The sequence below is a fragment of the Rattus norvegicus genome, chromosome 8 (genome assembly GCF_021556685.1).
Source record: "Rattus norvegicus strain SHRSP/BbbUtx chromosome 8, alternate assembly SHRSP_T2T, whole genome shotgun sequence".
In the NCBI taxonomy this organism is placed as follows: Eukaryota; Metazoa; Chordata; class Mammalia; order Rodentia; family Muridae; genus Rattus; species Rattus norvegicus.
This window is the reverse complement of record NC_141541.1, coordinates 103,051,148-103,078,926: the sequence shown is the minus strand read 5'-3', so window position 1 is coordinate 103,078,926 and position 27,779 is coordinate 103,051,148. Positions and strand designations below refer to the sequence as shown.

Below are 27,779 nucleotides of genomic sequence, written 5' to 3'. Positions count from 1 at the left end.
TAATCACAAAGCTGATCTTAAACTCACTAGGTAGCCAAGACGCCCTTAAACTCTAAGTGATCCTCCTGTGTCAAATTCACATATTTCTATGACTATAGGTTTAGTTCTATGGTTAACATTGTTGTATTAAATAAAATGATGCCATTTTTGTCACATTCAACAGATAAACAATTATTCTTTCCAGATCCTTGTGAACATTTCTAGATGCTGGTGTTGGGTTATATGGTGAGTGCCCCTCCCTCCCTTGAGTGCGATAGCTCTCAGCTAACCCACTAAGGCAGATGACACTAAGCTAACACATCCCTTCCGGTATGATTCTAACATGGCTTTGACAAGTGGGCATAATTACATTGTATGAAGAAAATTAACACTGTTCAAAAAATTCTTCAACGTATTTAAATCATTATAAACAACTCAACATTAGACTACAATCTCTTTGATTCTATGGAAATTTAAAACGAAAAATAGTGTTTTGATTCTTTCTGAATATAGGAAATTTTCAACATGGAAAGAGTGGAATCAGAGCCTGTGTTTTGGAATGATATCATGCTAGCTAAGCATGGTCCTTGTAATGTATTCTACTGGAAGCCTGGAAGCAAGGAAAAAGGGGGATGGGTGGAAATTATTTGGCGACCATGTAAGTAGATAAAGTAGTTGTATTTTCCTAATATGATAGATGGAAAATTAGTTAAAGTTAGAAGGAATAGGAGAAAAACATTTGGAGTGACTTGTATTTTTTCCAACAGGAAAACCAATTTCCTGCTCCCTAAAAATTCAATGGAAGTGGCCAAGTTAAACCGCAGGTCAGTGACAGCAGCAGATCAGTTGAGTCTAAGAAGAACTTAGAGACACAGCTCCTGAAACGTGTAATTTGGGCTGCAATTGAGCAAGCTAATGCTAGTCAACCTGCAAGTTCTGTGTATATAATTTCCTCTAGGGACTTAAATTCAGTTTTGAAATACTTGAGAGCATGGTGCCGTTACTGGTGTTAGACTTTAGTAACATGACGTTTTACCTCCAGACCCTGAATAACTAACTTCACTGGGCTTATTATCATTTATGGATAGACATCCCTGAGGAAACTTTGAAATCCTAGCTTGTGTGATAAGCAACTGAAAAGAATGGATTAAAATCTCATTGAGATTGAAAGCTCTGTGTCTGAGGAAAGTTGTACATGGGTGTACATACTACATATGTGATTAGGAAAGTCATACATGGGTGCACATACTACATATGTGATTACATTATTTATCCCATGTCTCGTGTGTCTCAATTGGTTGTGTTTTGTTGTTCTTGTTGTTATGGTTGACTGATTGGAAGGACAGGTTTCAAGGGTATCAAGTAGACCCTTAACCAATTTTGAAAAACATCTGCAGAGAGCCAGAGATCTGAGCAAGTAGTTATCCTTTGACAAATATTCGTGACATTTGGGGACGTAATGGAGCCTTGCTGTTCGCATCCATATGGTAGACTAATGCTGCCCCTCATGGCCTCCTTATCATTATAAAATGAAAATATGATGAACTATGTAAAACCACTGTGGGCAGAAGGTTATGAAAACAGTACCTTTTACCATATTTCTAACCTGTTACAGAATTGCCTTTCCTTAGACACAGAGAAGCCAGAAGTGAAATTACTCCCTAAAGCCTGAACCATGCACAGTAAATACTCACATTCTTCCAAATGAGTTTCTCCATACATTCCTCTCTCCTAGGAGAATGTTTTCCTCTTTCTGCACTCCTAATTCCTCTCCACTGGGATAAGGCTGTAATTGTATTTAGCTCTGTGCAGTGCAGTGTGAAATAACCAGGTCATTGGTTTCTGTGGAGGCCTTAAATCTGCAACCTACAATGGCTACTGTTTTGCTGCAAATTAACAGCAACATCTTCACAATCATGTAAGCAATTTATCTCGCTGTGGAAGAAGCCAGAGCTTTGCCTAGGAAGAAGAGTGTTTGGTGATAGAATGCTAAGTTATAAAAAATCAATAGGAACAAGTACACTGGGAAGCAGAACTGGCAGGGAGACTCAGAAGCCATTAGTAACACACGATGTGGAAGGAAGGGACTATTGTCACATTACATGGCACAAAAAAATGTAATGAAGATATGACATGTAAAAAAAATGGCCTGAATTACAGTTGATGAAAGGTCACCGGATATAATAGACTAAGTCTCGGGCAAATCCCTCATCTACTCTTGGCTTTGTCAGTAGCACAGTTTGGATACTTAAAAAGAAGAAACAGAAGCCTCAAGAGAGCTAATTCACATTCCTTAATAGAGAGAAACTAAAGCTAGGTGTGGTCTACAGTGAGAGATCGTACTCATAACTGACACCCAGAAGACCGTTACAGATGTGAGGCTAATCAGATCAAGACTTTCCCAGAAGCCTTCAAGTCCCACTTCTAGTGCTAGTCTCAGAAGGCCGAGTGCCAAGATACAGAAGAAGTAGGAAAAGACCATTAGACAAGATATTTCAGCTATAACTAGACTAATGACTTTGGGGAGTATATGAACCTAAAAGAGAGCCAATGTTCAACCAGGACAGGACAGGGGTGCTGTGGAAAATATCAGTTGCAGTTCTATTTATTATCGAAGAGATCATATAAAATATTTATAATGTGGAAATTCTATTTTAAATTAACAGACTTTTTCTCAGATTTTGTAGAAGAATAGAGCAGTAAGTGTTCTAAATATGATCACATCCCCTCAGTCTAGTCTCACGTCTTGTGCTGTCTGGTCCACTTGTTACGGCTTCTAACCTAAGGCTGGCACATTATTGCTGACTGAAGCTCACAGTTGACATTACGACCTGCTTTATAGATTCCATATGGATATTCCTTCATGAGATTCCTTAAGTTTCTACTGTAAATTAACCAAATGCTATTCTTAGTACACCAAGGAAAGCAAATTGTTTAATAGTTCGATGAAGTGCTAGAACTTGCAAAGAGTGCAAAATCAGTGGCCGAGGTCATTTGGAAACTGAGACCTGAAATAACTGTTGTGTAGCAGTGACCTCCAGGAACACGCTTGCCCATCAACACTGAGCAATGACATCACCACCAGTAGTCATTATTCCATTGATCATGTGGGGTGCCATCGAAAACCAGCTTTCCACCTGCCTCTCATGCAGTGACAATTAGCAGGCAAGAGCGAAACAGGCCAGTAAAACCTCTCAGAGCTGTAGTTAAGATTGACTCCGAGTCCTTTTATTGGGACCATTTTAATTTAATGGCATCGGAATGTAATTGCTAAATCAGGCTGAGCACTCCTCACACCTGAAGTGCTAAAATCCTTGGACCAGAACACTGAAGATTTCTTCCAGCGATACTCCTCTGTGCCAAGCTAACAGTGTTCTACCAATCATCTTCGGTATAATACACATACAGTATTTGGTCTAGATACTTGTCAGATAAACCTTATGACTATAAATCATAAAATTAGTTGATTCCTGAACAATGTAGATTAAATGTTGGTTGAAATTATTTCCGTGTCTGTAGTCTGCCTTTGGGAAATGCTAAAAAAATAAATTATTAAATCTCTCTGCTAACTCAGGACTGCGGCACATTTTAGTGCCAGTGGGAGTTATCTAGAGCTCTGGTTAAGATACAGATATGGGTCAAGAGGTCTGCAGTGTCCCCTGAGACCGTACCAACTGCTGATGCTTCTGATGTGTTGGTGGCCCAAGGATGTAACTTCAGTTGCCAGTGTGGGCTTGGCCTACTCTGGAATCAGTGACATTTCATAAAAGTCACCAAACAATTGGAGCCTTAGGTACCTGTCTGTAAAAAGGAGAGCTAAGAATAGAAACATCTCTCTCTCTCTCTCTCTCTCTCTCTCTCTCTCTCTCTCTCTCTCTCTGCTGATTACTGTGAGGTTAAAATGAGACAATGAATACAGAATGGTCGAGTTAAAGCTACGTACTCAGAAGATCCACGAAAAGCTAGCTGAGGTCACTTCTAGTTTGTATCCTGGTTGACAACAACAGGATGCATAGGTCTAGTATCCCAACTCGTTGGCTCTCACTTGGCAACTTAGTTATTGACTCCTGGAAAGCAAGAGGCTCAACAACCAAGGTCAGCCTAAGAAGTGTAAGGTAAGGATGAAGAGAGATAGTGCGAGACCGGGACACATTTGACAGTCAAACCCACAGTGAGCATAAGGCAGAAGCCAGACATTATATTTCTCTTCATCCAAACATCAGCACTATCCACTATCCACTTCATCACCCACACAGCTCCCAGGCAAGCCCTACCAAACAGCGTCCAGGATCAAAGCTCTACTTCTTGTTTGTTCTTTGGCTTTCTTAAACTCATCCTTTTTTTTTTCTGCCTAAGGGGGATAACGTGACTCCTTAGAAGTGTTCCCACCCTCCAACATAGAAAGAGCTCTAAAAGTTTGTGACAAAAGAACCAAACAACTCAGATGGAAAGCGGGGGTTGTAAAAGTATAACCAATTCAATAATCCGGAAGACATCAATGGAGACACACTTTCATTTTGTACCTACTGGACCGCTAAACATTAAGAGAAAACAAAAACAGAACTGGTAACATTACTTTGGAAAAACGATTTTGGGGTTATTTTGTAAAATCCTGAATGGCCATTTTAGATTTACATACAGCCCAGCACGTCCACTTTTCAGTGGAGAGGACAGATGGTCATCAAGTCCTAGAACAAAATGCGTAATAACGGTAGTTGCTACCTTACAGCACAGTCTAAAATGATAGTGCACGTAACTCCAGACTTTAGAACAACTCTCAGTGCATTTTAAAGAAGCCTTTAGTCCTAACTAAATACCAAGATACATGAAACCCTCACTGTCACAGCGATGGTTTTTGCCCAGCCTTTTAGAAAACTCGAGGTTCTTTTTTTCTTTCTTTCTTACAGATTGCAGCTCCCTCGAGGGCCTGATGAAATGGGGGAATCTGTGCGGACTCTCGCCTATAAAAATTCACAACTAACTTAAAGAGCTTCATTCCTCCCTCAAGTCTTTGAGCCTGACCTCAGGGTCTCTGCTTCTCAAGTTGAGGGCTCATCTCAATTCTGTTCTGTTCCTGGGGTTAGAGCTTAAAGGGACGGCTGACTCTCTGCGTCCACCTGTGAGCTGCCAACCACATTTGGCCTCTAAATGAACAATGTGCCCCCTTTCTAGGACTAAGAGTCAGTATTTTGGAGGGATGCTGCTTGGACTCACCATATCACTACGGTCCCCAGAGGAGCAGATATGTCCACTCAGAGAGCAGCAATGAGCCCCCAAGAAGCTCCCTTCAGGATTGTGCCTCATGGACAAGGCTGCCGAGCATCTTAATATTCTGTGTATGTTAAGGATTCCCATGGGGAAGTCAGTACTGAGCAATGTTGGCATGAATAATGTAAACAGCCTCATATTTGTAAATACAGGGTCTGCTGGGTGAATTATCAAGAGTCCACAAGTATTCAGTCTTCCTTCTAGCCTGCTCCCGTGGCCAGCAAGATGACTCAGCTCAGTGAATAAAAATGTTTGCTGTCAAGCTATCAACTTCGGTTCAATCCCTGAAAGTCATGTGGTATTATGTGGTAGAAAGAATTGGATAATCATATATTATCCTCTGAAGTCCACATGAGTACCATGGTACAAGAGAGTCTACACACACACACACACACACACACACACACACACACACACACACATACAAACACACCAAACAAACAAAATGTAATCTTAAAAAGCATCTTAGGGATACTAATGAATACTTAGGACAATGTATGTATAGGTGTGTGTGTGTGTGGATATGTGACATGAGAAACTTCCTTTTGAGTTTTTGGTCAAGAGAGTCCAAGAAACACCCCACAAATAATACAGGCATTATGCTGTCTTCTTGTTTCCTCCCAGAATTAAAGGTAAGTTCCTATGGCTGAAAACACCACATACTTCAGACACAGAATTTGGATGATTCTGCTGAATCCGATGTGGAAACCTTCTTCCTAAGAAATAGCTCTCATAGTGCCAAAAGGTACCATGCAAGACGCCAAGGGAGAAAAGTAATCAATAGCCTCGAAGAGCTGTAAAGCTTTGACCCAGCACCAGGATGGCAAGAGAGTCCACGGTTGCAGTAGTGCATTTAGATCCTGGAAGTAACCAACAATTTTCTCACTGGACTTAAGGCACACTCAGTTGGAGAGAATGATTGCCAGGTACTGTAAACCTAGCTGACTAGGCATGGCTGTGATGTCGTGTCCTTAAAAGAGAATCTGTTTCTCTTTCCTAAACCACTTTCCTAAATGAGTCTGACTTCTGACTGCATTCTAAATACTTATAAATGCCTATCCTCACGCCCATAGGTGACTGTAGCTCTCATTCCTCATCAAAGAAGCTTCCTTTTTAGAAATAACAGATGGAGACCATAACAGAAATACGCAAAATGCAGAGACCGATTATGAGATGCCCAGGCCCAACAAATAAGTCTACAACACAAATTCTACACTTGAGGCTCAGGGAAGTTTGTCGAACATGGGGTAGAAAGATTATAAGAGCCAGAGACTAGGACACCTTCTGTGTCTTATGATGAGAAGCCACATTCATGGAGTCTCAAAAATATGGTCACTTAAATAAGCCCTACACAACAATAGTAGTTATGCCAACAGGAATGGAGTCTCAGGCTCCACCTCTAGGTGAAAAACTACAAGCAATTGATAGGGAAGAGAGTGATTCAGTCTTCTCTATGGATGAGCCCCTGATAGGTTATTCAATCACCAGTAGTCAGTCCTAAACACACACACACACACACACACACACACACACACACACGCACACACACACACACACACACGAGCAATACTAGTGGACTCAGTGAGCCATAGCTACTCATTTATATGCACATATTTGAAACAATAATTAAAGAAAGAAGAGGTCATGAATTTGAGAGTGTGGGGGTCACACAAGAAGAGGTGGGGAGAGAGGTATCAATGAAATAAACACAGTATTGTGGATAAAGTCTAAAAGTATTAATTTAAAGGAATTCAGCATGGAAGATTTTTATGGCTCATATTGTAAATAGTTTAAACAAAGAACCTAGTTCTGAAGATTTTCTTAGAACTACCCGTTTTCTCAAATCACTATTTCAGTTTCTGGCTATATACACAACATCACTTAAAAGAAGTTACATGCAGTGATATACACCCCAAATCAGCTCTTGGGAAGTGGAGACAGGAGGATTATGGCAAGTTTGAGGCCAGGCTTTTCTATGTAGCAGATTCCAGGCTAACCTTAGATGCCCTGCACCTCATGGAAACCCTTCCCCCACCAAAAATAAAGTCTGAATTTTAATAAGTGCATATCGCCATGTCTCTTAAATTGAAATATTCTGGAAAAGGCTGTTTCATATACATCATGAACAGTTCCCTATACTTTTTATCAAATATTTCAGATCTAAGAACAATAAGTATTAAGAACTAAAAGTATATAATATAAATATATAAATATAATTAAAATTCGATGTACAAAGGAAACAGGATATTAATGAATATTAATTATATTGTAATTAAGTACTGTCTAGGTGTCTGGAAATTTTACCCATTGTAAAATTCAGATCCTCATTGTACGAAATTGCTAAAATTGGTGTTTGCTATGAACCAACAAATGCTTGTCAAGAAGCCCTGTATCGCAGAGCCCTCTGTGAGTGTGGCATGGCACACAGGGATGTAGGGTGTTAGAGAGCATGGTCTACTGGGTCAGAAGTTAAGCTTTTGTGTTCTGTGTGGTCCTGTTTCTCACTGATGAGTACACCAGCCTAATTAGTCAGCCTTTCAAGATGCCTCCTCTTCAGAATGAACAGGTTTACTGACATAAATCTTGACAGCCCTTGCCAGGTTCAAAATTTGCATATTGAGCTCCTGCATGCACACACACAGGTCACGAAGGCCTCCCAGAAGAGCTTTGTGAAGGACCAGGCATGCTGTATTTGTCAGGTCACAGACAGTTCAATGACCACTCGAGAGTCTGTGATGCGTTTTCACTCATTCAAGCCCTCACTTGCAGGTGCTAAAACCTTTAGCTGCTTCACCATTTAATCACGTGGTATATTTTCACAGATTATAGCTCGGTTATTTTAACCTTGACTAAACAAGTGTTCAATACAGAAATCCCCCTGCTTTCAGGTTTGCAGAGAGCCCAGACACCACCTCAGCTTGGCCTGGCGCACACTGAACACCACATATGAGGAGGGCTGGAGGCATGACTGGTGTGTACGCTCAGTGTCACTTTCTTGGTTGGAGTGACGATAGCTTAGGCAGTTAAAAAAATATCACAAGTCGAGCTGGCTGTGTCACACAGTTTAAGACAGATGCATCAGGACAGTCGCAGCAGCTGCACATCTTTCTGCTGTGTGGCTTTCATGCTGTAGTAGATTGGACAATTTTTGCCACATTGGACCTCATTTTGCTTTATGGTGAACTGTATGCCAGAGTCTCTGCAGTTAATCTTTGGGCCAGCAGTACAGCCAATAAATATATTGAGGAAGGAAAAAGCCTCACATTCTACAGTTCACCAACCACAAAGCCACCCAAGCCATATACAATCCTGCTAATATTTGAAGCTATCTGTTTCAAACTCCCCACTTATAAATTTTCCTTTAGAAGAAAACCCTTGGAATGTTGCTACTGTTATATTTTTGTCAAATATAGGTAAGGCTCTGCAAAGATGATAGGAAAAATTCATTGAGACCATATATACTATGCAAGCTAAGTGAGAAAGTGATCTGCTTCTCATAACTCAGGCTAAGTGGTCCACACACCCTAAATCAGAAGCTCAAACTCACAGAGGAAATCTAGCCACCCAGTGGCAGTAGGCTTTGTTGAAGCCTTGTTGTCAGCAGCCACGTAGGAGAGGCCAAGTCTAGTGGGTGACTTCCCTGGAGGTGGCCCACTGTTTTATGAATGGTCTATAATGGGTGAGCAAGGTCTCGAGAAACTTCATCTCAGGATTGCTTCTTACAGCCAATACGTCATTATGATATGATCTAATGATTCCTGGGCATTAGCCCACCCTATCAAGCATATTTTTTTCAGATCAACAAAGATGTACCATCATGTAGTAATGTTGTATAGACAAATCAATGATTCCATAATTCCTAACAATGATTTTATAAAATTCCTATTTTTTATTCAAGTAATTTTAGGAAGACATAATAAGAGTTGGTTTTAGTTGCTTTGCCAGAAAGATATAATAAAGTTAGAATCAAGAATAGAATGTGCCAACTCCTCATAGAGCAATATGACTGCATAATAAGGAATACAATGAGCTTTCACAATTACACTAAGAAGAGAAATGGGCTTGAGACAAATTTGTGATCAAGGAAAAACACTCATTCAAGGATGAGGCCACAGGTGTGCACTATGGTAAAGCAAGGTCACGTGAAACAGTTGCTTTGAACTTATAATGAGCTTATGGAATGAAACACTACTTTGAATTTACTATAGACATCCTTCTGTAACTCCCCTTTTGTGTAACATTTTATCTGTGTAATTTTATAAAGAACTTTTGCCTAAGAAAGTATAAGGTCAGAAAGAAGGAATAAAGTGTGGCATCTGGGGCTCTGACCATCTACCCACAAAATATATGTGTGTGGCCTGTGGGGATCTGCCCGATTCATCAATTTAAATGGATGTGTGTGTGTGTGTGTGTGTGTGTGTGTGTGTGTGTGTGTGTGTGTGATGGTTTGCATATGCTCCACTCAGGGAGTGGCAGGATTAGAAGGTGTGGCCCTGTTGGGGTAGGTATCTCACTGTGGCTGTGGGTTATAAGATTCTCATCCTAGCTGCCTGCAAGTCAGTCTTCCACCAGCAGCCTTCAGATGAAGATGTAGAACTCTCAGAAATGCCTGCACCATGCCTGCCTGGATGCTGCCATGCTCTTGCCTTGATGATAATGGACTGAACTTCTGAACTTGTAAGCAATCCCAATTAAATATTGTACTTATAAGAGTTGGTCATGGTGTCTGCTCACAGCAGTAAAATCCTAAGACAATGTGTTTATGTGTATATATGTATATACGTGTATATGTGTATATGTATGTATGTATGTATGTATATATGTATGTATATATGTATATATGTATATATGTATATATGTATATATGTATGTATATATGTATATATGTATATATGTATATATGTATATATGTATATATGTATATATGTATATATGTATATATGTATATATGTATATATGTATATATGTATATATGTATATATGTATATATGTATATATGTATATATGTATATATGTATATATGTATATATGTATATATGTATATATGTATATATGTATATATGTATATATGTATATATGTATATATGTATATATGTATATATGTATATATGTATATATGTATATATGCATGAACGCCTGTGGAACTGATGAGACAGGTGGTCGGGTCAGACTAGAATGAGTGTATGTGCAGAAATATGTGTGAGCCTGTAAGTATTGCCTGTGTAAAGAAACTTTTCTCTGCTTTACGAATGAGTTGAGTTACTGGCCTCAGTTGTGTGAAGCAGTTCACCTTTCTTTTCTCTCTGGTCCATGAGTTAATGAGCTCTAAGCCTCTTCCCTGGCCAGAGAGAGGTCCTTGAGCTAGAGAGAAAGGAAGCCAGCACTTATTAGCACAAAATAGTAAGAGAGAGTTACAGAGGAAGAGACCGGTACTTATCAAAGCACAAATAATAAGATAATGAGGCCAGGGATCTTCAGTCTTAACCTCTGTCTGACACTGTGTCCCACCCACTGTTCCCCTAAAGGTTGGTGCAGGCCTCTGCACTTTGTCAGAAGACGTAGAAATGTTGGACCAAGGCTGGAAAAAAATCTCTAAAATGTGATGTACCTGGTCTGGGGGTGGTGCTCAGTGGTAGAAGGCTTTCCCAACATGCTAGATGCTGGTAATACAACAAAACAGCTAAAATACAAGTCAAGAAAAACAACCTAAACCTGATGCACTAGGAAAACTCACACACATGCACACACACATACTTGGTCCAAAGAGTAAACATGGGGACATCTGAGATCCCATCAAAGATGGCTGTGCTCCAGCCACCTACAGCTGAGGTTCTGAATGTCACTTACCCTATGACCACACAGGAGATGGCTGTTCCCAAGAAGGCATACGTTAAAATGGATCCCAAGTTTTGAAAAAAGTGTCTCTGGGGGGAAAGAGAAAATAGTTTATACAGTACACCTGAATAAGCTCACAGCCTTCCCTTCTCTCATTATTTATCAGACAATCTTTGGACCTCACTCATCCCTGGGATTTGGTGTACCTGGGCATGAAGTTTAGTAAGTGGTTTCTCAACAAAGAAAGAGGAGAAAAGAAAAGCAATGAAAAAAAACTAGAAGATGATGGAAAAGGGGAAGATAGCCCACAGACACAGCTAGACCCCAGAAGAGGGAACAGGCTGGCCAATGAGTAGCTGGGTTCTGGGGAAACTAATCAAGACACACGTGTCAAGAAGGGTCTTGTAAACACGACACCTTTAACTTTTCAAATGTTATTCTAAGAAATTTAAATGGCAACTGGCTTTCTTCTGAGTTTTCTTCTCCATGCATCTGCTGAAAGTGACGCAATCGAAGATTAAAATCCTGAGTTAAATAAATACTTTATTCAGGAAACATGAAGTGATGCCTACTACTTAGGTAGGATATGGGGAAGGATGACCTGCAGGGATCTGACTCTTTTCATGTGCTTCTTAGTTAGGAATACTCCCTTCTAGGGAGAGTTGAGCAGCCGCCATTGGCAGCAAGAGGGAGCCTGGAGTCCACAAAACAAATCAAAATGAAAAGAGCAAACAAACAAACAAAACGACAACAACAACAACAAAACCCTCCAGACAGCAACGACAAAACCCTCTAGGTCTGTAACGAAGCTGCCTGGCTGCTGGATTGGGTGAGCCAAAGGGAGGCAGGGGTGAGCATCGGCAGTCTCCAAGGTGGTACCCGGGCAGCAGGGGAGCAATGTGCTCCCTCTGCCTTACCCTGTGGCCCAGCACCGCCCACCTGAGTGACGTATTGACCTGTGACGTGGACAGTCAGCCTGTGCCTGAACGCTATCTGGCGTTAGCTCAGCAACTGAGTCTGTGGCTCTCCGTGTGGAGGCTCACCGTCTGCCTGACTCGAGCCCAGCGTGAACTCGTGTGCGAGCTCTCGGCACACAGTAATCCAGGACAACACTGTTCAATGGACAGGTAACACGGGTCACATTTGATATCTACAGACCTCCTAGAGGGTCACATTACAGCGACTTTAGAAGGTGAAGTGGAGTTTGTTAATGGTTTGACAAAGCATATCCTCAATGCTATAGTTTCGTCATGAAATCAGTATAAGACATTATTGAGATGATTTACATACTGTTTTGTAAAGTGCTTAGACTTTAATATCTAGTGCACATGTCACATTTACAGTGCATCTCACTCTAGACAAGCCATGGAGTTCATTAGCAGTGTGCTACTAAGTCCTGGGTACAGGTCTAATACATTTAAATGAATTCCAAGTATGTCAGGGTTGAACATTTACTGTGTAATCTATACAGTGCTATTCTTAGTGTAGAAGAAATCTTATAAAATATAACTACTTTTTGTTAGTGTTGGCAAGTGTTCTACTTAATGATGAGAGAGGGATGCCCCTTAGCTTTACCTTCTTCAGACTGTATCCTGCATGAAATATAATGGGAGGTAGCAAGACATTGAAGAAGATTTCCGGGTCAAACGTCATCTGCCAGAGAAGACAAAAGTAAAGTTAGATGCGTGTTTACACAACAGGTATAGCACTTCTGTGGAGGTTGTATGAAGGCTACACTGCCATGCTATTAAATTAGCAAAGAGAAAAATAAGAAAGAAGAAAAAATAAAGCCAGATGGACATGGCATATACCTTTGACTCCAGCACTCAGGAGGCAGAGGCAAGTGGATCTCTGAGTTGGAGGCCATCTTGGGCAACAGAATGAGTTCCAGTACAGCCAGGGCTACACAGAGAAACCCTGTCTCAAACAAACGAAACAACAACAGCAAAAAAAAAAAAAAAAAGAAAGAAAAGAAAATATACACTTAGAAATGTGTAAATATGGTATCACATAAAAGGATGTTTAAGCTAACAATAACAGAAAGCAAAAATCTAAATGAATTTTCTCTGGGAAAAAAACTTTCTTTTAACTTGATCAATCATTCCTAATTTAACTTATTATTCCAGTGTTTACTGTGCAGTCCAGAATGACCTTGAATTCACCATCCCCCAGCCTCAGCCTCCCCAGTACTGGGATCGTAACTGTGCACCACCATGCAGAGTTCATTCTACATGTCTCAAGTGTTCTTAATTATGTCTCACTCCTTTCCTGGTTGGAAACAGTGACGTTCACGTTTTTTAGTTGTTGACAAAGATTTAAAGTGTTTCCCAAAAAAAAAAAAAAAAAAGACATGTAGAGACTTGGTCTTGATTTTCTCTAATTTATCCCACTCCAAAGTTTAAAACACACTTCCAAACTGTGGAAAAACACATTTGAAAATGAAAATGCATTTCTTGCATTTATCGATTGGTTTTTCTTGGGTTAAAATAAACTTAGCCAAAAATCAAAAACAAACAAACAAAAAAAAAAAACCCCAAAAGCAAAAAAACCAAGTATGAACTGATATGAAGTATAATGAAATAAGATGTGAGAATTCTTGAATCCAGGATCTGCTTGACAATTTGCAAAGAACTCATTTGGTTTCTAAAACTGTCCTACAGTAATCATCATATTCACCTCTTCCTCTCTCTGTCTGTCTCTGTCTGTCTCTGTCTGTCTGTCTGTCTGTCTCTCTCTCTCTCTCTTCTCTCTCTCTCTCTCTCTCTCTCTCTCTCTCTCTCACACACACACACACACACACACACACACACACACACACACACACTTCATACCTAAGACCCACTCACCATAGGATGCTCATCCAAACCCCTCAGATGCAGGGTTTTCACACTGTCATTTGCAAGTCTCCCTCTTGTTGTGTGCCTTTCCCCTCTCTCCTCTCTGAGGCGGGTCTCAGAAATGGCTCTGCTATGGGTCTATCTGACCTCTCCATTCAGAGTGCCTCTTCTCTGTGGGTTCGTAGCCTTTGGCCCCTCCTGGTAGCATAGTTTCTGACATACTCTGAGTGATGACTGACTTGTTTTGTTTTCTCCATCAAATCAGGAGCTTTTCCGGGATTACAGAAAGGCCTTATCAATCTGCCTCGCCCTGCCCCTCCCTGTGTCTAGATGTGGCTCAGTATATATTTACTCAATTGAAAAGAGGAGAGAAAATTTTTTCCAGTGCCCATGTGTTCCAGATGCTTCGGCTTACGCTCTAAGATCAAGAATCGACAAATGGGATCTCATAAAACTACAAAGCTTCTGTAAGGCAAAGGACACGGTGGTTAGGACAAAACGGCAACCAACAGATTGGGAAAAGATCTTTACCAATCCTACAACAGATAGAGGCCTTATATCCAAAATATACAAAGAACTCAAGAAGTTAGACCGCAGGGAAACAAATAACCCTATTAAAAATGGGGTTCAGAGCTAAACAAAGAATTCACAGCTGAGGAATGCCGAATGGCTGAGAAACACCTAAAGAAATGTTCAACATCTTTAGTCATAAGGGAAACGCAAATCAAAACAACCCTGAGATTTCACCTCACACCAGTGAGAATGGCTAAGATCAAAAACTCAGGGGACAACAGATGCTGGCGAGGATGTGGAGGAAGAGGAACACTCCTCCATTGTTGGTGGGATTGCAAACTGGTACAACCATTCTGGAAATCAGTCTGGAGAATCCTCAGAAAATTGGACATTGAACTGCCTGAGGATCCAGCTATACCTCTCTTGGGCATATACCCAAAAGATGCCCCAACATATAAAAAAGACACGTGCTCCACTATGTTCATTGCAGCCTTATTTATAATAGCCAGAAGCTGGAAAGAACCCAGATGCCCTTCAACAGAGGAATGGATACAGAAAATGTGGTACATCTACACAATGGAATATTACTCAGCTATCAAAAACAACGACTTTATGAAATTCGTAGGCAAATGGTTGGAACTGGAAAACATCATCCTGAGTGAGCTAACCCAATCACAGAAAGACATACATGGTATGCACTCATTGATAAGTGGCTATTAGCCCAAATGCTTGAATTACCCTAGATGCCTAGAGCAAATGAAACTCAAGACGGATGATCAAAATGTGAATGCTTCACTCCTTCTTTAAAAGGGGAACAAGAATACCCTTGGCAGGGAAGAGAGAGGCAAAGATTAAAACAGAGACTGAAGGAACACCCATTCAGAGTCTGCCCCACATGTGGCCCATACATATATAGCCACCCAATTAGACAAGATGGATGAAGCAAAGAAGTGCAGACCGACAGGAGCCGGATGTAGATCGCTCCTAAGAGACACAGCCAGAATACAGCAAATACAGAGGCGAATGCCAGCAGCAAACCACTGAACTGAGAATAGGACCCCCGTTGAAGGAATCAGAGAAAGAACTGGAAGAGCTTGAAGGGGCTCGAGACTCCATATGTACAACAATGCCAAGCAACCAGAGCTTCCAGGGACTAAGCCCCTACCCAAAGACTATACATGGACTGACCCTGGACTCTGACCTCATAGGTAGCAATGAATATCCTAGTAAGAGCACCAGTGGAAGGGGAAGCCCTGGGTCCTGCTAAGACTGAACCCCCAGTGAACTAGACTGGTGGGGGGAGGGCGGCAATGGGGGGAGGGTTGGGAGGGGAACACCCATAAGGAAGGAGAGGGGGGAGGGGGATGTTTGCCCGGATACTGGGAAAGGGAATAACACTTGAAATGTATATAAGAAATACTCAAGTTAATAAAAAAAAAAAAAAAAAAGAGGAGAGAACTACTTTCGAGAGTCAAACCTGTTAAAATGGAATGAACTACCCTTGGCCTCATCGCAGGTGAGGATCCTTCAGAGGAACCTCTCAGGACTCAGCTTTCACCTTGGGACAGTGAGGCCATTGTCAGACCTTCTATGTTCTCACCTTCTGCATGCTCAATTTCAACACTGCTCATGCAATTAATACTTGGGGAGAGAAGGTGGACACAGCAGAAGCTGCTAACTAAGCCTGGTCCCCTCTCACAAACCCAGTGAGGTACCTATGGATGCCATACTCCTGTACCAGGGAGCATCTAGGCAGGTCACCTATGCCTCCAACTTTCACCAGAGCCCTGTGGCACATCATTCTAGTTAGAGTTGTCATTGTTGTGATGGAAAAGCAGATTGGGGAGGAAGGAGTTTATTTGGCTCACACTTCTAAATCACAGTCCACCACTGAAGGAAGTCAGGACAGGAACATGGAGGCAGGAACTGATGCAGAGGCCCTGAAGGGGTGCTGCTTACTGGCTTCTTCCTCATACCTTGTTCAGCCTGATTTCTTATAGAACTCAGGACCACCAGTCCAGGGATGGAATCACCTACAATGGTCTGGGTCCTCTCCCATCAATCTCTAGTTAGGAAAATACCCTACAGGCTTGCCTACAGCCTACAGTCTTATGGAGAAATTAATTTCGTAATTGAGGTTCCCTTCTCTGAGATGACTTAGGTTTGTGTCAACTTGACATAAAACTATTACATACATGAGTTTTCCCCTGAACCCTACAGCCCTGTGCTTAGGGTATTCTGCTCCGCTAGCTTCCTCAGCATTAGTTCATCAAGCCCGTAAGAACTTGGACATTTAACTTATTCCACACCAAGCCTAGGGGCTACTGGAGACTTTAGATGGTCGTAGGTTAGCTGTTTGCATAGGTGGCAATTTCAGGGCCTAGCAGCTACAGTCTTAGATTCCCATAAGCCCTCTCTCAATCAGGAGCGGGGGCCCAGGGATGTCTTTTAGCCTAGCTTGCTGTGTGTGCCTCCTTCAGAGAGTTTTATGTGTAAGGGAGACCAACAGAGCTACTTCGGGCACAGTAAAGCCTTCTGCCACGCTCTCCTGGTTTCCAGCCTTAGTCACCATTTCACCCACATAATACCAGTCTCCAGCACTGAAAGGGAAATGTTTTCAGCTAAGAGCACGTCCTTGTTTGTTGCTCTACGTCGCATGTAATTTATCCCCAATACGGGTTGAATATATTTTGCAGGGTTTTTTGTTGTTTGTGAACTTGTGTGTTGTTTGTTTGACAAACTGAATACTTGGGAGACCTTCAGCAAGAGAACAGCCCTCAACTCCCTCCCTCCTAGGTTATCTAAATTCAGAACCAGGTTGTAAGTGACCAAATACCACTGAGAAATTAAAAATCTAACACAGAATAAAAATGGAAGCGGTGGTCTTCCTGACCTTTGCTATTCATTCCTAGAGACATGTCGTACTCTGGAGAGCACTTCATTGAGCACCCACACGCAAACTGAGATGCTAATCTTGCACTGCTGTGACCCATGACTATGCCACTCATTCTGAGAGATGTACTGGGTTCTAGAGATGAAATGTCGAACCCATTTCACAGATGAGAAAATGGAGGCTGAGCTATTTTGAGGTATCTTAGCTTGTCTGGGTCAGGCAGCTGGAATTCTAGATGCAGGTTCCTATCTCCAAGGCCTTTTAAATGTTTCTCACATTCCTTCACACGGTGCATGCTAAAATCCTTACCTTCTGATATCATAAATTGATTAGATTTACACACCCCAATATCATCTGAGGAGACATTGTCAAAAAAAAAAAAAAGGTTCTGTTCACTGACTGCAGATCTTTGGGAAGTTCTCCTTGGTGTCACCACTGTTGAATGAGTGTCATCTGTCTAATAGGAAGACTCATTTGTCTGCATATGTCTTAAAGGCTCCCTTTCCGTACTCCTGTACTAGACAGTGTGACTAAGATCTAGACTACAGCAGTGGTTCTCAATCTTCTTAATGCTGTGACCCTTTAACACAGTTCCTCATGCTGTGGTGACCCTCAACCACAAAATACTTCATTGCTACTTCATAACTGTAGTTTTGATATTGTTATGAATTGTTGTGTAAATATATATGATCCCTGTGAAAAGGTCATTGGACCCCAAAGGATTCAACCTAGAAAGGTTCTGCACACAGGTTGAGAACTGTGGGCGACACCTACAATATCCAGGCTTGTTGTTAGGAATAAAAGGATTTTCTGGTAAGGAAGATAGGAAAGGAGGAATTTTTTCAATGTATCTGCACTTCAGGAGCAAAGGAACCCTTAAACCCATGTTTGCTCCTCTAAACACACACACACACACACACACACACACACACAGAGAGAGAGAGAGAGAGAGAGAATCTCATATGAACAGAGTTAAACTTGTCATCCTGCTCTTTTTCACTTCTTTGTTTAAGAAAGTTTCCTCTGAAGGCAACAATCTCCACAGAGCATAAAATTGGTAATATTCACCCAATGGGTATCCACTATTTTCAAAAATGTTAGCTTAATTCTACCAGGGTTTGTGCTTTAGAATTTATTCTTGGTTTCAACCCCCAAATCTCTTATGATCTAGGATCCTCATTACATAGGATATCTAGGGAAGATTTTTTTGAAAGGCTTATTTATTTATTATATATAACTACACTGCAGCTGTCTTCAGACACACCAGAAGAGGCCTTCAAATCCCATTACAGATGGTTGTGAGTCACCATGTGGTTGCTGGGAATTGAACTCAGGACCTCTGGAAGAGCAGTCAGAGCTCTTAACAACTGAACCATCTCTCCAGCCCAATCTAGGGAAGTTTTAAGAGTGTGGGCCCGAATCACCAGCCAAGGAGCACACACGCATGCAGCTGATGTACAGCTTGCCCTTCATGCAGCTCTCCCAACAACTGAACACTGACTCTGTTGCCTGTCTGTGGATCCTGTCCCCTTAACTGGGCTGTCTTGGCAGGCCTCAGTGGGAGAGGCTGTACCCAAAACTGCAGTGACTTGGGTGCCAGGGTAGATGAGTACTCGAGGGGGACTTCACCCTTCTCAGAAATGAGGGAGAGGGAACGGTGGGGGAGAGGATGTGTGAAGGGGACCTGGGGAGTAGAGGGCCTGTGATCAGGATGTAAAGTGAATAAATAAATTTATTAATGGAAAAATGTGGAGACTCGGAGGCTGACTGAGGGAAATGCATGCTCTATAACAGCTGAACATCAAGCCCTGATAAAGAAAATGTGGCATCTCCAGGGAGATAATACGTATAAAGATTCAATCAGATCAATAAAATCATTTAAAAGACTTTAAAAAAAAAAGAAAGAAAGAAAGAAAAGAAAAGAGTGTGGGCCTAACAGACACACTGCCTGGTTCCAAATCGCCTCTTAGCCTGTGGCTGTTTACTCTTCTACTGGCTTGATTTCTTCATTGTACAGCAAACACAATACTTCGTGTACAGATAGGTCGCTAGAGGACTGAGTGGTAAAGCCCTTCGACATTTCCTACTGCCTAGTTAGTAGTTCTTAAATGTTTGCTGTTAATAAAATTAAGATCTAGGACTAAGGATTTTCAAGTAGTGGGTCTACAAGAAGGCTCAGTGAGTTCCTTAGGGTTACTATTGCTGTGATGAAACGCTATGACCAAAAGCAAATTGGAGAAGGAAAAATTTATTTGGCTTATGATTCCACATCATTGTTCATCACTGAAAGAAATCAGAACAGCAGGGAAGAAACCTGGCGGCAGAAGCTGACGCAGAGGCCATGGAGGGGTGCTGCTTACTGACTTGTTTCCCAAGGCTGACTCAGCCTGCTTTCTTATAGAACCCAAGACCCCCGACCCAGGGACGGCACCACCCACAGTGGGTTGGGCCCTCCCACATCAATCACTAATTAAGAAAATGCTCTAGCAGTCTGGTTATGAAGGCATTTTCTCAATGGAGGTTTTGTCCTCTCAGATGACTAGCTTGTGCTGAGTCAGCATAAAACTATCTGGAGCATTAATTCAAGGTATTTGGGGCAAAGTCTGTGTTCAGTATTTGGGATGCATGTGGTATCAGGAGAAAACTGACTTCCACAGTTGGCCCTTGATCTCCACGTGTGTGCTGTGACACACGTATACACAGTAAATAAAAATACATGTGATAACAAAATCTTAGAAAATGTTCAGAATATACTTTTAAAAAGTATTCATTTATTTTTGTTAACATACATAGCATTAGGTTTCATTATGGCATTTTCTAAACAAAAGTTGTTTTCTCCATAGCACAGGAGCATTTTTTTTAAAATTTCAAGATTATAATAATTACATAATTTCTTCCCTTTTCTCCCCTCCCCAAGCCCTTCAATATACCTCCTCCCTGCTTGCTTTCAAATTCACGGGATCTTTTTTCATTGTTCTTGCATGCATATATATATATATTCCTACATAAAACCTGCTGAGTCTGTGTATCTTGTAATGCATGTTTTCTGAGATGATCATTTCTTATCAAATTATCAGGTATGCTCTTCCTTAAGGAATATTTCTATACCAAAACACTAAACAAACAACAACAACTAAAACCAAAACTCCTCTATTTTCAGGATCTCCTGACCTGTCTAAACTGTGGGTAGAGACTTTTAACCTTCCCTCTCGGTTAACGCTTCCTGAGATGGCCTGCTACACCGACATGGCTCTCGATCTGTGGGGCAGCTGTGAGTGTTCCAAGCAGAGGTGCATCACTGAGGCTGAGGGATGAGCATACAGCCCTGACCATCGGGAAGAGAGGAAGCTCAGTGGCAAGACATCCTCCCAGGGAAACCCTTGCCCCTGCAGCTTTCCTGTAGAAATCGGGCTAACAGCCAACGCGGAACTTTTCAATAATCAGAATAGCCCACTCCCTGCGTGCGGGTTAACTACCTCGACACCAGATTACAGTTTCTGGAGCAGGGAGACGAGGCTGGCAGGCAGAGAGTGGCACGCAGCACGGGAGGATTTATTTGTGTATACAAACAGATTTGTGTTCCTTTCAGCCTAGCTCTAGGCTTAGTTGCCGATAAATCAGAGTTCTGGGAGTGACTCCAATCCAGACAATTTCTCAGAAATGGCTGGATTGGCTGCTGTCGCAGCCTCCATTGGAAATCCCACATGCCATTTCCCTCAGACTTGTACTCGGATCATTTTTAATTTTTAATTAAAATACTGGGTCCTAAGCAATGGGTGAAGCAGAAGGGCAGAGAGGCAAAGTGTCCAGGTCAAGGATTTACATATATCTTTCAAGACACAAATTACAGATCAGACCTTCAGACCCTGCCCATCAGAATGTCACCGTGAAACTGCCCATTAGCTACATGGCTTGCTGATCTCTTGAACTGGAGGCCTGAATTCTTACCTCTAACGCTGGTGGCTAGTGGGAATCAGGTAGCACAGTCAGCAAGACTCCACAGTCTCGTTGTTTAGTTTGCAAACATTCTATTTCACTGTTCAACACGTGCCTGATTTAAAACAACAGATCTGAAACTCTGAGATGAAAGTGTCACCTATGTTTTAAGAAGACAGATTTTTAAGCACCAACATTAAATCTCAAAGACAACATGGGGATAGCAGGACACCAGTCTGTTCATGACAGTGCAGTATACTTGAAATGCTCTTTTGCATACGAACCAGCGTTTGACTCAAACAGCCCACACATATGGTTCCAAAGATAGCCAGCTACAAAATTTCCAAGAACAGAAAGAATATTCTGAGCTGAGTCCTTGAAGCTTCAGAAGGTTACAGATTCGAAATTGTGCTTGGGTCTGAGTATGCCATGAGTCACCCAGCTTGTCCAAGAAGACATAGCAATGTTCCACTGACCTACTAAGTAAATAAGCACTAAAGTAACCACAGTGGCGAGAGACCGTGATTGATACGGCCCAGTCCTTCCAAAGATGCCTTTTGAAAACAGTATTTCACCACCGCTGACAACATGCCAGAGTGGTAGCTGGCCAATGCAATTATTCCTATTTTCCAGAGACAGGAGGAGAAACTAATGGCAGGCCCAGTGTCAGTCAACATGACAGGGACATCGCTGGGAATCGAATGTGTATATATAGGCCAGCTAAACACATTCGTTCTGAGGGAACTAAGTTCATATAGCTAAGCAAGATTTGGGACTGAGAATGACGATTTTGTTATTTGGGGAACAGTCGGTTCCTTTGGACAAGTAAAAACAGCCAGCAAAAGGGCTGTCCGGTCATCTCCAATGTTTTCGTCATCAAAAGCTTAGCAAGCCTCTTGATACAAAGAATCTGAAGATGCTTCCTGTAACGGATCAGTACTAAAAAGGCTCTAAACAAAGAAAGGTAACAGACCGCACAACGTGACTCAAGGCTCTGGAGTAAGCTGTAATTTGGTGTTCTCCAGCACAGAGATGCCACCCTGAGGTGGCTGGCCTGTGGGAAGTCTTGATTTGAAAGCAGCATATGAGCTTGGATCTGCAGTACGGATGAGAATCTATCCATGGGCCCCCTACATGCAGAGCCATGCTCAGTCCCCAGCTCTCGGCCCCATGGCCGGGGTATTCTAAGCCACAGGGGAAGTCCCCCAAGAAGCTTTCGTGAGCTCAGTGACATCTGGTAGGAAGTAACTCAAAGTATTTTAAAAGACTAAAATGAGTGAAGATACGTTAAAAAGCAGAATCCAGGACCTGGGTGCATTTTAAAAATGCATTTCCGTTTGAAAGGAGACTTTACGGTTTACTCAGATAACCTGTTGCACACAACCACAGGGCACAGCTGGTGACGGCTTGTGGGTATGTGTATCTTTCTTCTAGCATGCTTAGCTTTGGTGTGGACTGCAGAACTGAGAGAAAGGGAAGTCTGGAAATACTGAATGAGAGTATGCCACGGTACTAATCAAATGAGCTTGGTCTTTGTTTCCAACTTCTCTGAGTTCTGTTTCACTTCCCCATTTGCACTGTGTGTCTACAACCAGCAAGTGGCTTCAGAGGACCAATGAATATGGAAGATTCTGCCTGCTATAAATCTTAATCTAAATGAGAAAGAAATGCTCATGGCCTAGGGTTTGGAGACCCAGACTAAGACACTCTCAAATCCACTGGTAATCTTCTTGAACTCTATTCACTCAAAGTTGAAAAAAAGCCAATATAATTTTATAAATAGGACCAAACATCAAATGGCTATGATCTCCAAGTGGTATAATTTGATAACAACTATGCAAATATTGTCTATACACACTCGATTTGGCAGCATCTAATCTGAGAATTTTTCCTCCAAATAGACTTGCATGCATGGGGAATCCCACAAAGCATAGAAGAGGGTGGGGTGAGACACGGCCTGGTCCGTACACTGTGACATAGTCCACAGATAAAATTGGAGGTGACTATTAGGAAAGCTAAAGGGGCAGCTTATAAATGGGTAAAATTACTTTGAACCATTCATCAACTCCAAAGGACGAGGGGCAGAGCTGCCAGCCTGGCACATGAAGCTAAAACTGCCCAGGGCCCACGTCTGTCATTCCCTTTTTGTCCAGACATGTCGACTGTTTCCTCACTGTTGGGTGGGGTCTGTGTCTGAATTCCAGCTGAATCCAGTTAGAAGTGATAGCTACTCCTTCCACGTGGGCCCTCCATCTTTGCTAACCTTGCTCTGCCCCTTTCTCCCCAAATCCCTCCGTGGAACCTCCCTACCAACCTTGCTTCCCATCTCCCCACTTCTGAGCTCCCATCTGCTTCTCTATGGCTGCAAAATGAGGCCAACCGAAAAGGCACTGAAGGCATCGACATCCCAACAGAGACTTTTGAATCTTTTAAATGCTGAGTCATACCGGGGTTCTATTTGAGTCTACTCAAAGAATACATACGGGGTTTTATTTCCCCTTCTTTTAAAAGATAAGTCCCTTGAGATTAGTTTGCAGAGACATCAAAGTAGAACTGGGTAAAAGGAAAACATTGCCAGGTTGCAGTTACCAAAGCCAGCCCAAGGGACGGTTAGTGCTGAAGGAGGAGACTGTGACAGAATGAGGAGAAACAAAGCCAGGAGACAGCTCTTCACTCAACAAGGATTTGCTTAAAATAAACCGGGCATGTGGCAGAGAAGATTAGCAGGGCTTAAGGTTGAAATAGAGAGGTAAAAATGAAAGAAGAAGAAGAAGAAGAAGAAGAAGAAGAAGAAGAAGAAGAAGAAGAAGAAGAAGAAGAAGAAGAAGAAGAAGAAGAAGAAGAAGAAGAGACCTATGTTTTTACACCTGGTTGAGTGACAGAGACTGTGGCTGGGAAAAGGCTGACTCAGTCGGGGTGAGAGGGTCAGGACCCCTGAGGCATCCTGAGCTTCAGCTCACAGAGCCCAGCTCTGCCACACTTGGAGTGGTATGCTTGGTGGAAAGGTCAGAGCCAAGGGGAAACACTCCAGAATGACCCCAGTGAAGCAGGGTCTCTGGGGAGTGAGTACCATGGGGGGAAAAAGGATAGAGGACAAGGCTACAATGGGGGTCAGCGAGGGTGGTGATGGATGAGCAGAGAGAGAGAGAGAGAGAGAGAGAGAGAGAGAGAGAGAGAGAGAGAGAGAGAGAGTCAGTCTGCCAGAGACAGAATGAGAGAGACAGATGGGGAGAGATGGACAGACAGAGACAGAAAGGCAGGCAGAAGGAAAGATAGAGGGACAGTCAGATACAGACAGACTGAGACAGAGACAGAGAAGAGAGACAGACAGAAGGAAAGATAGACAGAGGGAGAGACAGAGAGAGAGAGAGAGAGAGAGAGAGAGAGAGAGAGAGTGGCACTGAGGCAGAGATGAGAGAGAGGCAGACAGACAAAGCTCAGCTGCAGAAGAGCCCAATAAAGAGCTACAGAAAGTTGCTGCTGCTGGATGCAGGTGGCAGCGTCAGTGACAGATGCACAGGGAGGCTGGGGCTTTGTGTACCTAACCTTGTTCTCAGAATAATTTCTTAGCACCACATCTGGGACACATTTTTCACCATCTACGTGAAATTCACTCACTTCAGACAGGGACCAGAATGCAAACCTCCAAAATGAGCTGTGTTTTGCTCATGACTGATCCCCCAAGATGGGCTGGGAAGGGACCAGCTCCCCCCACCCTACCCAGATGTCGGCTACTGATACAGCAGTCTGAGGATTGGTATTTCATGGTTTGGAGGAACTGCTGATCCTTTTCGGCTGCCTTCCATGGAGAAGTGGGTGCAGGGGGTGTGGAAGAAGTAAATGCTGAGAAAGCAGGAACGTGGACTCCAGGCCCCTCTCTCCCAGAATGGGTGTCTTTAGGGACCTGGCAAATAGGGAATAGATATAAAGGACCAGGAAGGGAGCGGAAAATGAAGGGACAAAGCTGACAAGTAGAAAAGAGGGAGAAGAATGGAGACTGGACAGGGGAGTAAAGCAAAGTGAAGAGGTTGACAGAGCTTAGGAAGCATTGAAGAGTTGAAGTGGCTGAAGCATTAGAGAAAGTAAATGGTGAACGACTGCCTTTAAATCGGTGAACGCTTACACGGGGCACACCATGACTGTGGCTTGGCCACACAAAGCGATGGCTATTCATGCAGAAAACACTCTTACGTTTCTCCAGATGTTTGCACGGAGCCCTTAGATCTTAAATGTATTGGTCACTTGTCAGAGAGTAAGGATGTGCTCTACATAGCCCGGTGGTTTATGGACCCAGGACTGTCAGAGGCAGGCATTTTTAGAGGAGCTGTGACAAGTGGGAGGCAATGGGAGTGGGGTGTTTGCCCTGTACCTGTTCATCACCTGCCAGGGTTCAGCTTCCCTTTGGACCCCAGATCAGCTTCCCTTCCTCCTGAGCAGCTTGTCTTCACTTGTACTCCACTCTGTGAGGCTGTCTTAGGCTTTTATTGAGTGTAAACCCTGGGGCAATCAAGTCATATATGTCAAGTCTGGTCACTTGGGGGCAGCACTGGGCTGGAAAATACTAACGTACAAACCATTCTCCTTTCTTTTATTTCTGGTCTTAATCTTTGAGACTCTTTTTATGGGAGTGGTGACCTTTTAGATAGGAGCATGCAGCCCTGGATAACCTTGTACTTGCTACGTAAGCCACGTTGACCTAAAATTTGTAACAATACACAGATGTCAACCTACCAAATGCTAGGATGGCAGGCACATAACCCACCAGGCTTACTTCTGGAAATCGTAAGTGATGTGTGTCTGCCTGAAGTTCATTTTCATCTCAACCATGAAGCAAGGCATACACGACAGTCAGTGTCCTTCCCCTTCTCAGATATATTCTTTAATTTTGAAACATGTGTCAGTAAATAATTATCAGTAGCGTGCATGGTCTACATTGTAGGAATTCAGTTAAGATCCTTTCGAATCCTGGTGTCTACTTTTGACATCAATTATCTATATTAATGAACATGTGGATCTTGTCTAGTGTTGAAACTGTCGAGGAACAACATTCTGTTGGATAACTGGTTCAGGATTTGGGGATTTTGTTCTCTGATCAGACACTTGGGTTGATTCCTATCTTTTCCTACAAAACACTGATGTAAATATTCTTGTGCTTAAATCTTTGTACAGTCTTAAAAGCCTTTCTATAGAAGGGTACTGTTAAACAGTTAGCAACATAGACTGTCTCTACAGATGCTACCGTGGCCACACCCATTTACACTCCTATAGGAGATGCTTAGACCATTTTCTTATATTCTAGCCAACACCTTGTGTTGATAATTTCCTAACTTGTTGGCAACCTGATTGATATTAAACATTGCATTGTTAGCTTTGTTTTCCATTACTAATGAGATAAGTGTATTTATTTTTCTTGTTGGCCTTTTATCATATTTCTTAAGGGAAATTCCTGGTCATATCTTTTATCCAGTCTAGTTTTCCTTATTGATTTGTTAATCTCCAGAATCTGGTTACAATTCTGCTTAGTTACTTATATTTCAAATACATTCTTCTAGTCTTATTATCTCCTTGAACAACTTGTGTTTTTAACATTGTTGACAGTTTCATAACTTTAATGTGAAATTTGTTCATTTTTATATTACTTGATTAATAGTTGTTATTTTATTTTTCTGTATTCTGACACTGCAACTATATTTTTCTCCCCAATTTCACCATTTTTGTATTGTATTGTACAATTAGGTCTTTAATTCATGTGAAATTTGTGTGTTACAGGCATGAAATGGGGGCTGACTCATTTTCTTTCTGCCAATTGTCCCAGGGAAGGACCTGGTTTTAAGTAGTTCGTCCTTTCCCCCACTGATTGTTGTTGGCTTTGTGGTTACTGTCTAATGCTTTTCCAATGATACAAGAGGCATTTATTTCAATAAATATTTTATGACTGCTCTCGGAAAGATGGCCCACTTAGTGCTCCAGAATGTAGGGAAAGTTTTAGAAAGATGCTATTCACTAAAATGTCACTCATACACCAGAGACAGTCTAAAAAGAGCACAAATATCAAACATGAATCTGTTCACTACACTGGAGTTTCTAAACATCTGAGCAAAGGTATAAGCTCAAGCAAGCAGAGGAAGGTGCAGAGTTTTGGAGCCTGTCTAACCTACCTAGACAGAAACACACATGATAACATAGTCTGGATATCTAGACAGTCACTGTGCTTTATAATATTGTAGAATTATCTGGATTCTTTCACTTCAAAATATACTTTTCAGTCTATCCAAAGTGGACATTTTGTGGCATTGCCAGGAAGTTTGAGCAAAAATGCAATAAAATTTATATCACAAATATCAAAAGTATACACATTATAATCAAACTAGAACAAAGAGATTACACACACACACACACACACACATACATCAGTTCATCATAATAATTAAAAAATATGACAAATTATATTTCCATGATGCTATTTTGGTTTGCAAACTTCTTTTACATGTAGCAACTCCATTTTCCCTCCTGTGGTA

The 27,779-nt window shown here is 41.9% G+C and overlaps 1 protein-coding gene across 2 annotated transcripts in view; it reads right to left on the bottom strand.

Moving 5' to 3' along the window:
• Window positions 1–27,779, bottom strand: part of Slc9a9 (solute carrier family 9 member A9) — a 560,109-nt gene that overhangs the window by 502,388 nt on the left and 29,942 nt on the right. For both annotated transcript variants that reach the window (NM_001271438.2, XM_087562860.1), the window contains 2 exon segments: window positions 11,095–11,171; window positions 12,658–12,735. In NM_001271438.2, coding sequence (NP_001258367.1) covers window positions 11,095–11,171; window positions 12,658–12,735 — 155 coding nt within the window.